Below are 12,753 nucleotides of genomic sequence, written 5' to 3'. Positions count from 1 at the left end.
CAATGCTTACAGTGCCCAAATTTGCTCTCAAGTTTGACTGTCAGGTGAATGGCACGCAAAACTGGACAAAGCTCTTGAAGAAGTGAGCAAGATTTGTAATAGCTTTTGCAATCAGGTGGCTTCTACCTGCTGCGCGTTTGGTAAGGCTGGCAAGAGCTGAGTGAGTAGGGTATAGCTGAGTAGTACATATTTGTAAAGTGTAATCATAGTTCTAGGACGAATTGTGCTTTGCAAAAGCCTTAAAGGCGTCGTGAAGCGAAAATAAGGGCTGATGTGTTCACACCATGGACTGTGTGGAGTCTTACTAAAATAATGTCTTCGTGCTGCGCAAGATGTAGAAGTGGATGTGGACTATACAGTAAAGTTACCCTGATCAGCCTGTACTCAACAAACAAATGAACATTTCACTTTTATTTATTCTGGGTTGGGGCGGGGAGGGTGGGGGGAATGAGGGAGCTGTTACACAAAATCTTCATTTAAATGCTTTGTAGTTATCTGCTGCTGCTGTTCACCCAGCTCTCCTCTGGCTCAAGGCCCTACTTGTTTAGCCAGGTCTCAGCTCCTCTTAAGACTTAGGCAGCTTTGCTTTTCAAGTACTCCCTTCTCTGTGGGACGATGGAGGCAATCCACTGACCAGTGCACTGCTTGGCCTCTTCCCACGTGTAGCGGGGCATGTAGCCAAAATCCTTCTGTGCTTTTCTATAAGAGAAGGTGAATGGGGTGTTCAGTAGAGTGACCAGGTGACGGTTGGTGGAGGGGATGTATCTGACAAAGGGCCTGAGCAAGAAGCTCACGATCTCCAGCAGCAGCGAGAAGTAATACAACATTGTCAGAGGCATGGGGAGCCGGGGCTTGATTCCAAACCCCAGGTCCCTGGTCAGCTCGTAATTTAGATCTGCGTAGCTCATATGAGGAGTGTCATCTGAGATGTAGTAGAACTGCCCCCTGATGTGCTTGGCTTTCTGCGGGACTCGCAGGGCTTTGGCTGCCTGCACATGTGCCCAGGCGATGTTCCCCACGTAGACGGGGTTCACCAAAGCCTCCTTCCTGGAGAAGCGCAGGTAGACATTTTTGTTCGACAGACACTTATCCAGATGACCTTGAAGAAATGGGCATCCTTCTCCAAAAATGTACATGGATCTCAGGGCACAAGTCATCAGCATGCCACCATCCTTTAACACCCGGCCATCTGCTTTCAGCACAGAATCCTCTGCCAGTCTCTTACTCTGGGCATAAGGAGATTTTGATATACTCTCATAAGCTGTATCTTCATCACCATTGAAAATTGGGTCACCTTTGCAGTTTGGGCCTGTCACTTCTATGGTACTGGTATATATGAAGTGCTGGACGTTACAGCGGGCACATGCCTCCAGCAGTAGCTGAGTACCTTCAAAAGAGAAACATGCAAGTCAGTCTAGAGCTCTCCAAGCGGGGAAAAGTGGGCTTTTTAGATCAGAAACAGCATCTCTGGCCTGAGCTTGGCCAGATCTCCCCTCTCTGCAGCTGGAAGAATCCTGTCCTGAACAGGGCAGCATGTTCAATGAAACTGAACCTGCTCTGAATCTGTATTTAAGTGGTATCGGTGCACCTGCCGGAGTTAAACAAGGATGAACACTTGGTCTTAATTGCATGTTGTGGGGTTTTTTTTATGCTAAGAGTCAAATTTTGCTCTTGCTTGGGCTAGCATGGACACTGACCACAGATTCAGGGGCTTGTGCCTGTCGGTTGGATTGACTTGGCTTAAGGCAGAGAACCTTCAGAAGCTGCCCCTCTCATTAAGTACCACCCATCCTGTATGCTGAAGGCCCTGTTTTCCAGGCTTGAGGATACTCTTGGGTGGTTTGCTAAGCAGGGACAGAATTAATGTGGGACCTGAAGGTTTGCTCCAAAATCAGCGTCACCCAGTGGGAGTCTATCCACCATTCAATTGGCTTTGGAGGAGGGCTTGAAGAGAAAGATCTTATGTCAGAACAACGCACGATATTATGTAGCCAAAGATCATAGAGAAAAGTGCAGTGAGCAAAGTGATGATCCTTTTTTGGCATATTCTGGATTTTACTTGCAGTAATACGGGATTTCTTACTTCGAAAGTCTTATTGTAATGCTTTCATCGAGGAGAGCAGAGGTAAACTGGCAAGTTCAAGGTCTTTCAAGTAGCGAAGAGGGTTAAGCTGGGAAAGCACATTCAAGGGGAAAATAAATACTTTAATAAATTGGGTTGTTTTATTTACAAGTAGGCTCTTTTCTTTTTCTCCTGAGCTTTGAGGCAAAAATTGCCTTATTTGTTGTGCGTGGTGCAATGAGAGAGATTATGTGTGAAAGGGCCAGTGATTTTGGAACAGAAGATACAGCTCAGAGACATTTGAAAATGTCTTTGGCAAAGGAACATTAAACCAAAATGACTGATATGGTATCAGAAGGGTGTGGCCTAAAATCTAGGGGATAAAATCAAACACTAGCAGTGAAGCACATAAATGATCTAACAAGTCTGCTCGGTCTGTTGCAACTAAAGGCAGCACAATGCAGAGCAGGCTAGCATTGCTAAAGAGAATATAATGAATAAAAGAGGTTCGGAGGACCAAGGAATATTGGCAGCAAAATACGGACCCATTAATGAGTGAAGAATGGGAAGAGTTATTGAACTGAATATTGTTAGGGCACCAAAATTCCTTTTTCAAGCTTGAACAAGAAAAAGAAAGAAGTTGAAACAAATGGAAAATAAATCTGGATGAGGCTTTAAGAAACACTAAAGAAGTGCAAAGGAAAAAAGGTTCCACAGCCAGGAATAAATTCACGTGAAAAGTGGGTTCATGCAAGTCACTATGTTTAGGTGACATACAAGCCAGGGTCATCTGGAAAATTTATTAATTAATAAAAGATATTATTTTTAAAATTAATAGCTTAATTCCTGCCATCAATGCTGTTTAGAAAGTGAGGGAAAGTAATAAAGTGCAGAAGGGCTAGATAAAATCAAACGAGATAGCAAGTTTTTAAAAAAGCAAACAAAATTATCTTGGCAGTTGGTATCTGTTCAAGATCAGTTTCACCCAAATAAAATGTGTTTTATTTGCAAATCAAAGTTGTACGTAAAAAATGAAAAGGTTCTTACAGTAATGGGAATTTGAGCATCTTTCACATGGCATGTAATAAAGTAAATCTTCCATGGAGCAGGTCTCCAACTTTTGCTTGCACACAAAGCCCTTCTGGCTGAGGATCTAATTCACAGAGGGTACTTTTGTTTGGGTTATATTTAATTATTTTCTTAATTCCCTTCCTCCTAAAAATTTGCTTCCCTTCCTCAAAGGATATTTTTGCTCTGAGGCAGTGTGACTTGTGAGACAGAGAAAAGCCCTGCATCATGGCAAGTTTAACTTGTTTGCTTCTGTTCTGGTTTGTGAACATCCACATCTGATTCCTTGACACATTTGTATTATAAAAGTTCTGTTTTCTAGGAGAAACGAAACTTTCATCCTGCAAGTCTATGAAGTGTCCTGGCTGGACAGAAAGTCAGAAGAGCATCAGAATGGAAATGGAGGGAAATAGGGAAGAGGACAGCAGTATTTCCTGACTGACCTTAGCATCAGTTTACTCTAGGAGCGGGACTGGTGCGTGCTTTCATTCTACCAAATGTTATCAGCTAACCCTCACTGGCCCAGTGGGCTTTTTTCACCCACAGGCAGACTCTGCTGGGGGGGGGGGGGATCTGAAAGATTTATGAAAACCTAGATACTTTGTGCCTAAGTCTAAACCTGCCAAAAGGAACGATGGGACAGACTTAAATAAACTCTCTAGCTCTGACTCCAGCTCAGAGCTAGAGAGCTTTCTGCTTTTGGGAATGCTTTTTAATATTTGTTTAGGGTTGTTTGGTTTTTTATTCCCATGGGTTTAGGCAATACATTCTGCTGTGAAAAACAGGTTGTAGCAGGAGTACATTCAGAGAGCGAGCTTTACAAATCCTCTTTCTGAACTATCACCCCTGTATATTCATTTTTCATACTACCCAATGCACAGGTTTACAGGAGCTTGCCTTTCAGCTCTTCCCTCCTGGTAGGGGCCTAAGAAGCTGCCTGATGGGCTTTAATTTGTGGTCACTGTCAATTTGTGGCTTTGACTAAGCAGAAATGAAAGCATCTGGAAGCTGAATGTACAGGCAGTGTGCCAGGCTAAAACAACCAAAATGCCATCCCACTGTTTTTAAGGTGCATGTAAGAGACAACTCAGCTACAAAGAATGCTCTCTTGCTCTCAACACTGGTGAGTAGCCAATATTTGTGAAAGTGGTGCCTGTAGAAATATGTTCCTTATTTTTCTGTGAAGAAGCCCTGTATCATTGGCAGAGAGGAACAAAGGACCAGGAAAGCTGTTCACGTAAATCAGAACGTCTTCCCCAAATCCTCACCAAGGAGCTGAAGCAACACAGCCAGGGAGGTCAGCATGCATGCAGGTTAGGCAGTACCAGTCCTCTGAAAGGCATAGAGGGTTTTGGGATCAGAGGGAGGGGGATGAAGTTGTTTTTCTAGGAAATATATTTAAATTTCCCAGCAGCTGTTGCTACACAGGTCATTTCTAAACCAAACCCTTCCCCCTTCATCTGATCTTTTCATGAGGAACGGGGGCTCCATAGTAGAAAGGGACATCCCATCACTGAATGAGAGGTCACTGAAACCCCTCCTTCCCATAGCCTTGAATTTATTGGAGGAATTTTAATTATAAGCTCAAGGTGGGAGAGCATCTGCTCCTCTGTCTGAACTGCATTCATGCACACACAGACATAATGGCAAATGGGAGGAAAAGGAGAACAGGAGGAAGAAAAAGAACAGGAAGCAGAGAGCCACAGGGTCTGGGACATTTGCAATGCAGGTTTGCTGTAATTGCAGCCAGACACTCTAGTGTTTTTTTAAAAAATTCAAAAATGTACACAGGCAGTGATGCTACATGGGGAGGGAGAATAAGAACTGATTTTCTAAATGCACATTGGTATTTCAGAGGTGAATTGCTTCCAGAAAGGTCCACTGAGCATGGGATTATGGCTGTCCCCACTGAAGGCAGAGTGTGTGCAGATCTCAGGATGGGTGTATGTGAGTGCTGACAAGAGTGAATGATCCTGCAGTGCCCTGCAGTGGAAGACTGGTGGACGCTGGGTTTGGAGAGGGCTGGATCTGCATAGGGCTGCACATATGCATGCTTTGCACTCACAGGTGTGGCGGTGCAAGATGCAGAACTACCTAGTTAATCTGGCTCAAATATTTGAGCAGATAATGATCAGGACATAGTAGACAGGGCTTTGAGAAAGGTGCTTCACCCGCTCACCTGTTACATTGACTTCCCAGAGCAGCTGTTTCTCTGTGAGGCCCAAGGTGTCAATGATGGAGGCCGTGTGGATGACGAGGGAGACCCCCTGACAGGCGCGGTGCAGGAACATCACATCTCGGATGTCCCCTTCCAGGATTTTCACCTCAGTCTTACCCTGGAACTCTGCAAGGGCAGCAGAAAACAAAGCAGAAAACCTTACAGGCATCCTAAGAAGAGCACTGAAAGGAGTGGTGAAGGGCTGTGTGGATGCTGATGCTGCGCCTGGGAGGTGCTGACCGCCCAGGCAGGGGAGCAATATTTTAAGGCTGGTAAAACAGAAAGCGTTTTCCAATGGCTATATTGTCAAGTGCTAATTACAGCGCTATAGAAGTCTATGTTGCATTACCTACCGTATTTTTGGAGCCAATATTCACAGGCATCCTAAGAAGAGCACTGAAAGGAGTGGTGAAGGGCTGTGTGGATGCTGATGCTGCGCCTGGGAGGTGCTGCGCCCAGGCAGGGGAGCAATATTTTAAGGCTGGTAAACCAGAAAGCGTTTTAATGGCTATATTTTTAATTAAAGAATCTTTCCCACTGCTAGCAAGGGCCTGAAGCTTCCTTCAGGTGTGACTATTTTAAAGTTCACAGGGGGAGCAGCTTTATCTATGCATGTTCTGGTGACTGGCTATTTATAAAACTGTTAACCCAAGTGTACCAAACAGCCAGGCACTGCGTGCTCCTGTCTTCAAGGTGATGAATGATCTCTCTCCACCCACAGTATGTGCGCACAGAGCTGTGTTCACACCTATTTTCTGCCCCTTGACCTTGCCCAAATTGCAGCTCTTCTAATACATTACTTACAGTTCTGACACATCTTTTTTATGTACCTTGGCCAGGACTTACTGTGCCTCTTCTAACTCTGGCTCTGGCTCCATTTCAGTGTCTGTGTTGTGGGGTCATTTTTAGCATGCACATCTTTCTTGTCCAGATCTGAACTTTCAAGGCTGCTCTCCTGAGCTACCTCAGCCCTGACTTGCTTTAACTCCTGCTTTTTAAGCCCCATCCCTCCGCAGCAGTTAATGTGTGTGATCTTGGTGCAGTCCTAGGTCTCAGAGCCATCCTTCCCCTAAGTTTTGCTGGGCAGAAGCATCGTTACACAGCCCAGAACTACACTAACAAAATTGAGCCAGCACAGGATGATCATCTGGAGAAATCTACACTCTGAGGCGATGCTGCTCTCCTGGGAAATCTGCTGGCCTGGCTGCAGCTATGCCATGGGAGAGGAGAGGACTTTCTCAGCATGACTTACAGCTTTTTAGGACATGGTGTCATTACAGCAAGTCCTCTTGCAAGCCTCTGCCGTGGCTGCACTAGAGGGCTCCCCAGGCACAGCTGCTGGGAAGGGACTGCAGCACAGGCAGATCCTCTGTCTTCTTCCGGCATAATCAAATGCCCGTTTTAGATAAGAGAAGAACCTGATTAATTTATACAGCTTTTAGCGTCAGCCGTGACTGCCATCTCGTGTATCCTAGTGCTTTGTCACCAGCTCCAAAGCAGGCAGTATTTCATCCCATGTCTTTAATGGAGAAACACTAAGAGAGACAGCTGCTGGGGTCTGGAACTGAGTGGGAGTATCTTTTAAAATTGTTTTATCTCATTATCTCTGTAGCAGTCTAGAATGTAATCCTGTATTAATTTAACAATTATTCTGATGCAACAGGCTTGAGGGTCTTTTTTTTTCATCACAGTCTGTTGGTCTGAGATGTGAATTTGTGAAAAATTGTTTTATCTCATTATCTCTGTAGCAGTCTAGAATGTAATCCTGTATTAATTTAACAATTATTCTGATGCAACAGGCTTGAGGGTCTTTTTTTTTCATCACAGTCTGTTGGTCTGAGATGTGAAATTTGTGAAACATTTATAAAACTGTTACTAAATCTAGAGTTACTGTCCTCCTAGCACAGTCACTGCCACATGCCCTCTTATGCTCTTTTATTTTATAGAGTGCATTCATTTCCTAGAGCTCCATTTCCAGAAGGTTTACACTGACCTCTACTTGTATGGATGCAAAAGTGTCAGACTATGGGGCTAGGCTTTTTGTTAAGCACCTGGCAGTTAGATTTGGTCTAATAAATGTTAGTCTTTGTACAGCCCTTAGGTTGATGTTCTCCATGAGTCAGGCTTTGTGGGGTTGCAATAATCCAAAGGATTGAAATACATGGTTTTCACAAGGTAAATTCTGACACGTGGCCCCTTCAGAGTGGTCACTGTGCCTGGCCAGGAGTTAGGAAGATGGAAGTTTTTACACATGCAAATCAAAACTTTCAGGAAAAATACAAAAGAAACCTGTCCCTTTTAAAGCTGATTACGGGGATAATTGGTATCAGTCACTAGAAAGCTGCTGTCTAGCTGCTTTGTGCCTTGTTTGGGCTTGCAATTTAAGTAAGTTGTGTGTGTGATATGAGGCAGGAAGGCTGCTCGTCCATTCCACTTTAGCCAGCAGAAGTTGCCATGGTAAGTACAATACGGGCCTTGTTCACTTTACCAGCATCAGCTAGATGTCAGGAATCAGCAGATTGATCTTGTTTTGCTCTGGGGGAAGAGAAAAACTACAGGTGAGCTTGAAAGCAGAGAGAGGAAAGAAGAAATGACTGACATACAGTGGTTTCAGTCTGAGATGGACAGCAGAGAGAAACTTGATTTCCATCTGCAGAAGCCATTGCCCAGGCATCAAAAAACCATGTGTGTCAGGTGGAAGGGGGAGGAGAAGAATAAATTCAACTCAGCTCTCCATTTTTGCATACAGTGATTATGAGAAAGTACCTACCCACTGGGAAAGCTGCTTCTACTTCACCAATGGTTTCTGTCTCCTCTGAGCTGTAAGCAGTTCTCCCTGCTTGCTATGGGGTAGTTTTTGCTTGGAAATGCAATGATTGCTGAATAAAATTCAGTGTCCTGTTGTGAGCAGTGTCTGACGCAGCAATCCAGTCAGACTATTTGCCCTAAACTGTCTTTCTCTTTTCTATGTTTAAAGTTCAAGCAAACAGCAATGTCTGTGGGACTTAGCTTGAATTTCTTAGTGCTCTTTTATAGAGGTTAAAACAGCTGTGGGGTGGATGGTGGGGAAAGACACTCCTCATGAGAGATCTCCATTTCCTGGTTAACTGGATGGTTCATTAAAATGGTCTACTTTGTGTATTCATAGGAGAAAATTAAAAATTGCATCTTACTTTCATTTGTAAAGGGTAAAGCAATTTACTGGCTTCTTTGGCTCAGGGAAGCTGAAATGTTTATTCTGTTCCCATTTCAGCTACTGGGATGTGCTGTTGCTACTCTGCCTTTCAGTTTTGAATGCAGTGATAAAGGTAAACGAATGTCTGCAGCGTTGAGCAAAAAGCCAGGAGGAAGTTTCCCAGAGCAGGAACTTCCCCCCAGCAAAAGTCCTGGGAAAAAAACCCCACATTCCGTCTCCTTCTACTTTGGAGCAGTACTGGGTTAGCCGTGCAAATACACTCAATGCTTAAGCATCACACCATCTATAAATGTCTGTCTCTGAAAAATGACATGAAATGAAGGTTCAGGTGGAGAGGGGGGAGATGTACAGGGGAATGAGACAAAGGGGAGCCAATGCTTCGTAATAGTGAGAAATCCTCTTGAGAATAACCTAGGAGTTTCCAACTTTTCCAGAAGTGGCAGTGCAATAGTGAACAAAAAAAAAGAATTGCATAAGTGGAAGCACAGGAAAGGCAGAAAGATAAATTTGAAGTGGAGATGGGAGGTAGGAAACCCAAGGCACCAAACTACCATGTTCAGCGGGACGTTCATTCTCAACCACACAGTGTAACTGGGTAGACCCCAGCTCACAGCACTTGACGTTGATTGGATCATCCCTAGGGCTGTGGAAGACCGCAAACGCCGCTGTTTTACGCAGACTGAGTGTGACGGTCAAGGTCTCAGCAGGAAAGTTGTTTGGACAAAAGAGGAGTGTCCCTGAGTGTCTCCTGGTACAAAGAGCTGTAACTTGCATATACTCCTCTGTCTTACTACCCATAGCCCTGACTCTGCAAAGATATTGCGAGTAAAAGGTGCTCAAGAGCTTAGTGAGAAAGAAAACCACTCGGCTCTGCTCCTGGCTATTCAAGAAATCCAAACAACATATGCTAGCAAGTAAAAGTCCCTGTAGTAAAAATAATGCAGGTCAGAAGGCTCCAGCCCCACAGTTTTTGCAGCAGCCTTGCATTTGGAATAGGAGTCACTGTGCTAGAGAAGGGCTTGAAAGGGAACAGCAGGAAAATATTTCAGGTGGTCCCGAGCACAAGCACTGGCAAGACACGTGAAGAGATGTAGCTGTAGAGGCTGATACAGACAGAGGGACTGCCAGTCAAAGTGCAGGGCCTCAAGGCAGTTCAAACACATCTGAAATGCCAGCCTGTTGTTCCTACTAGCTGTTTGTGGGTGAAAAAAAAGCTCTGATAACTGATTTTTCCCTTCCTCTTGTGGTGGTCAGATAGGCAGCAGGAATGTTGCAAGAATAGGAGAGGGAGTGTCTGGGCAGTGTTCAGAGGAGGAAGGAGGGAGGATAAGGAAAGAGGTCCTAGTGCTTTCCTATTAACAAAAAAGGAACAGCAAAACCTTTGCTGCAGCCCAGCCAAGATTGTGCTCACACAAACAGTCGTTTTCCCTCCCCAGGAAACTCCATTATCCCCACAAAGCTCTCCTGGTCCGAAGCGGCGCAGATGCTGCTGTCACTGCCCTGCTGCATCAGTGCTAAACCATACACGCTTCCGCCGCTGCAAGTGCTTCAACCTACTGCAGCTGCAGGTTTTGTCACTGCAGGAGCTGCCTGGAAATCAGAGCAGGAAGGGCTGCTACAAGGCTCAAGGGCATCTAGCAAATCCTCAGTGAAATGCTGAATGAGATTTAATGAGGAGGAAGTCCGAGTTGTATAAAACCATCCTAAAGGCTTGTGCAATTTGCATCGGGTTTGTGGTGCACTGTTACTATTCTTTGATGACACTTAAACGCTTTATAGAAAGATTGTGGCTCTTTAGCAAATTGTATGGGGATATTCCATAAGGGTTCCCATATAGTTGTCTGTATAAAGGAAGAATAGTCTTGAGGTTAAGATGTGATGGAGGGAAGGATTGTCAAGTAAATGTGATGTAGGGACTTAAGAACTTGATTGAATTTAGGTTCCTATGTGCCTTTTTATAGATGTGCTCAGGATCCCAGGAAATGGGACATTTAAAATATAATACTCTGAGCTGCTTTCCCCGTCACAGACCGTTTCTGACACTGGGCATATCACTCATTTGTGCTGTCTCCAGTCCATTCAAGAAGCCAGAGTCCTGACTTGCCCTTTGCAAATGGCTCCTGTCTCTTCTGTGCATAGCACAAAAGGGTTCTGCTCTCCAGGCAACTGTGATAATATTAATAATAACAACAAATTTTTAAGATACCTCATCACAACTTTCAGCCAGAAGATCACTATTAACCAAACTAATCACAGGTTGAAGAAAACCATTAGCATTTGCACCCACAACTTTGCCACTGCCTTCTAGTCTAGGACATCAGAACCCAGGACACTATGCTCTGGGTTACACTGTCCCGTCCCCTCCCCTCCCATTATAGCAATGCTTGCGTTTTTCTTCCCCCCAAACAGAAGTGTGAGGTTTTTGCACTAATTTTGCTCTGTGGGTTTTGATGTAATTGAAGTCAGATTGAAGACAGCCTGTTTACTGCATGAACAGTATATAGGTCTCTTCTTCCAATCTAGAGAAGCCTCAGGGTCTCGCAAAGAAAACTCTTGCTTTTACATTTTACATCTGATTTCTGTGCTGGATGGAGAGGGAAGGATAAAGCAAGATTTCCTTGAAATAAAACCTCTATCTGCAAAGCTGGTTTGGATGAGAGCTAAAGACTTCCAAACTATTCACATGAGACAACAGCACATATACCCGCAACATATAGTCCTCACGAGATAGTACTTACTTCCAAATCTCCTGAGTGCTTCATTGCTAAAGGCTTTGTCCAGCAGTCGGATCTCAGCCAGCGCCTCCTCTTCTTCCAACAGCAAGCGGACAATCCTCTGGCCAAGAAATCCTCCTGCTCCTGTCACCAGACAGCTTACCCCAGCCAGGGACATTGCTCTGGGTTGCTCCTCGGTGGCGAACTGGCTGTCTCTTGAGCTTAGACCGGCTGGTTCACCTCCTGCCTGAGGAAATGAACACACGACATCAACTTCTGGAGTCTTTACAAATCGAAGGGTGTTACTGTTGTCCCGAATGCGGGCTCGTTACCCTGTGCGCAACGCCAATTTACACACCGAGGTAAGGTATTTCCATTTCTTTTATTCTAGTTTGCGCAAAGTAGAGAGCTAGGTGGTAGCCCACAAAAGACTAGCTCCCCGATTATCAAAACTTCACACTATTTATATTCTATCACCTATTGGTTAAATGATTCTCTCGCTTCTTATGCTAATTAGTCCGCATGCTCAGTCTTTCTCTTCTTTTGGGTCGGAGGGTTTCTTGAGTCGGTGGGCCGTGAGTGAGTGGTCGTGATCTCCCCTTGTCAGAATTAACTCTCCTTCACCTTTAGTTTCACGCGTTAGCTGTTGCAGCCAAATTCCTGTGGTTTTGCTGATAAAACAAGTTATCTCCTAACAGCCTGATTTATACAAGCCAGGATGCCCTGTTTGTCCGGGATGTTTCTGATTTATCTCCCTTGGGATTAGATGCCGTGCCAAGTATTTACTTCGAACCTCCCCGGCCTTGAATAGTTAACAAAGCACTGGACAAATTAGTTGCAACATTAATCAATGGCAGCCTCCTGCAAACTTACATCATTACCAGAAGGAAAGACTACTGGAAAACAAACTCTAACCCCTACATTAAACAACTATTTTTAAAGCATGTCTTACTTTTGCTAGCTCTTCCTATTCAGAAGTAGCCTATGCATTTTTCCATGCAAAGAAAAAACTATTTACAAACTATTGCAAACTAAAGAAATGAACAAATCTGAAAATGCTCAAAATCAACTTCAATGCCAAACCAACCCCCAAATGTCTGCCTCAATCCTTGGTCCCACCTCTCTAGCACTCAAAAGACTGTAGGGGAGGTTTGCCTGAATTTATATACCGCAGAGCACCACCTTGGTCATTTTGCTTTCCCTCCCTCTCGCGTGCCTCCTTTGCTGCAAATGAATGTGGTGCTTCCACCCCCCCCCCCCCAAAAGAGGAAGGCTCTGGATGTGGTGAGGTCTGAGCCTAGATGTGGTCCTGCGTGCCTAAATCCTCGGAGGGTAAACCCTTATGCTGATAATTCTCTGTAGCTGTGCTTACTTGTGTAATACAGTGTTAATATGAAGGTAGAGAGCATTAAAATTAAATGTAAATAGCAGGAGTAGCTGTTTATAATGGTTTGAGACGTGGACTCTACTGCTGTAGTTTTTTTGGATACTGGGC

General features: G+C 44.5%; 1 protein-coding gene across 1 annotated transcript; it reads right to left on the bottom strand.

The window, feature by feature from the left end:
- Positions 1-396: 396 nt before the first annotated feature.
- On the bottom strand, positions 397-12,455 carry LOC103905431 (3 beta-hydroxysteroid dehydrogenase/Delta 5-->4-isomerase-like). The gene is made up of 4 exons (XM_009287095.1): positions 12,414-12,455; positions 11,283-11,505; positions 5,310-5,474; positions 397-1,387 (listed from the first exon to the last, which is right to left on the bottom strand). The coding sequence occupies exons 2-4, from the start codon at positions 11,434-11,436 to the stop codon at positions 573-575; spliced, it is 1,134 nt and encodes a 377-aa protein (XP_009285370.1). The 5' UTR covers positions 11,437-11,505; positions 12,414-12,455; the 3' UTR covers positions 397-572.
- Between the last annotated feature and the right edge of the window lie 298 nt (positions 12,456-12,753).

Source organism: Aptenodytes forsteri, unplaced genomic scaffold (genome assembly GCF_000699145.1).
Source record: "Aptenodytes forsteri isolate BGI_AS27 unplaced genomic scaffold, ASM69914v1 Scaffold216, whole genome shotgun sequence".
Taxonomy (NCBI): domain Eukaryota; kingdom Metazoa; phylum Chordata; class Aves; order Sphenisciformes; family Spheniscidae; genus Aptenodytes; species Aptenodytes forsteri.
The sequence above is the reverse complement of the archived record's forward strand: the minus strand, read 5'-3'. Positions and strand labels throughout refer to the sequence as shown.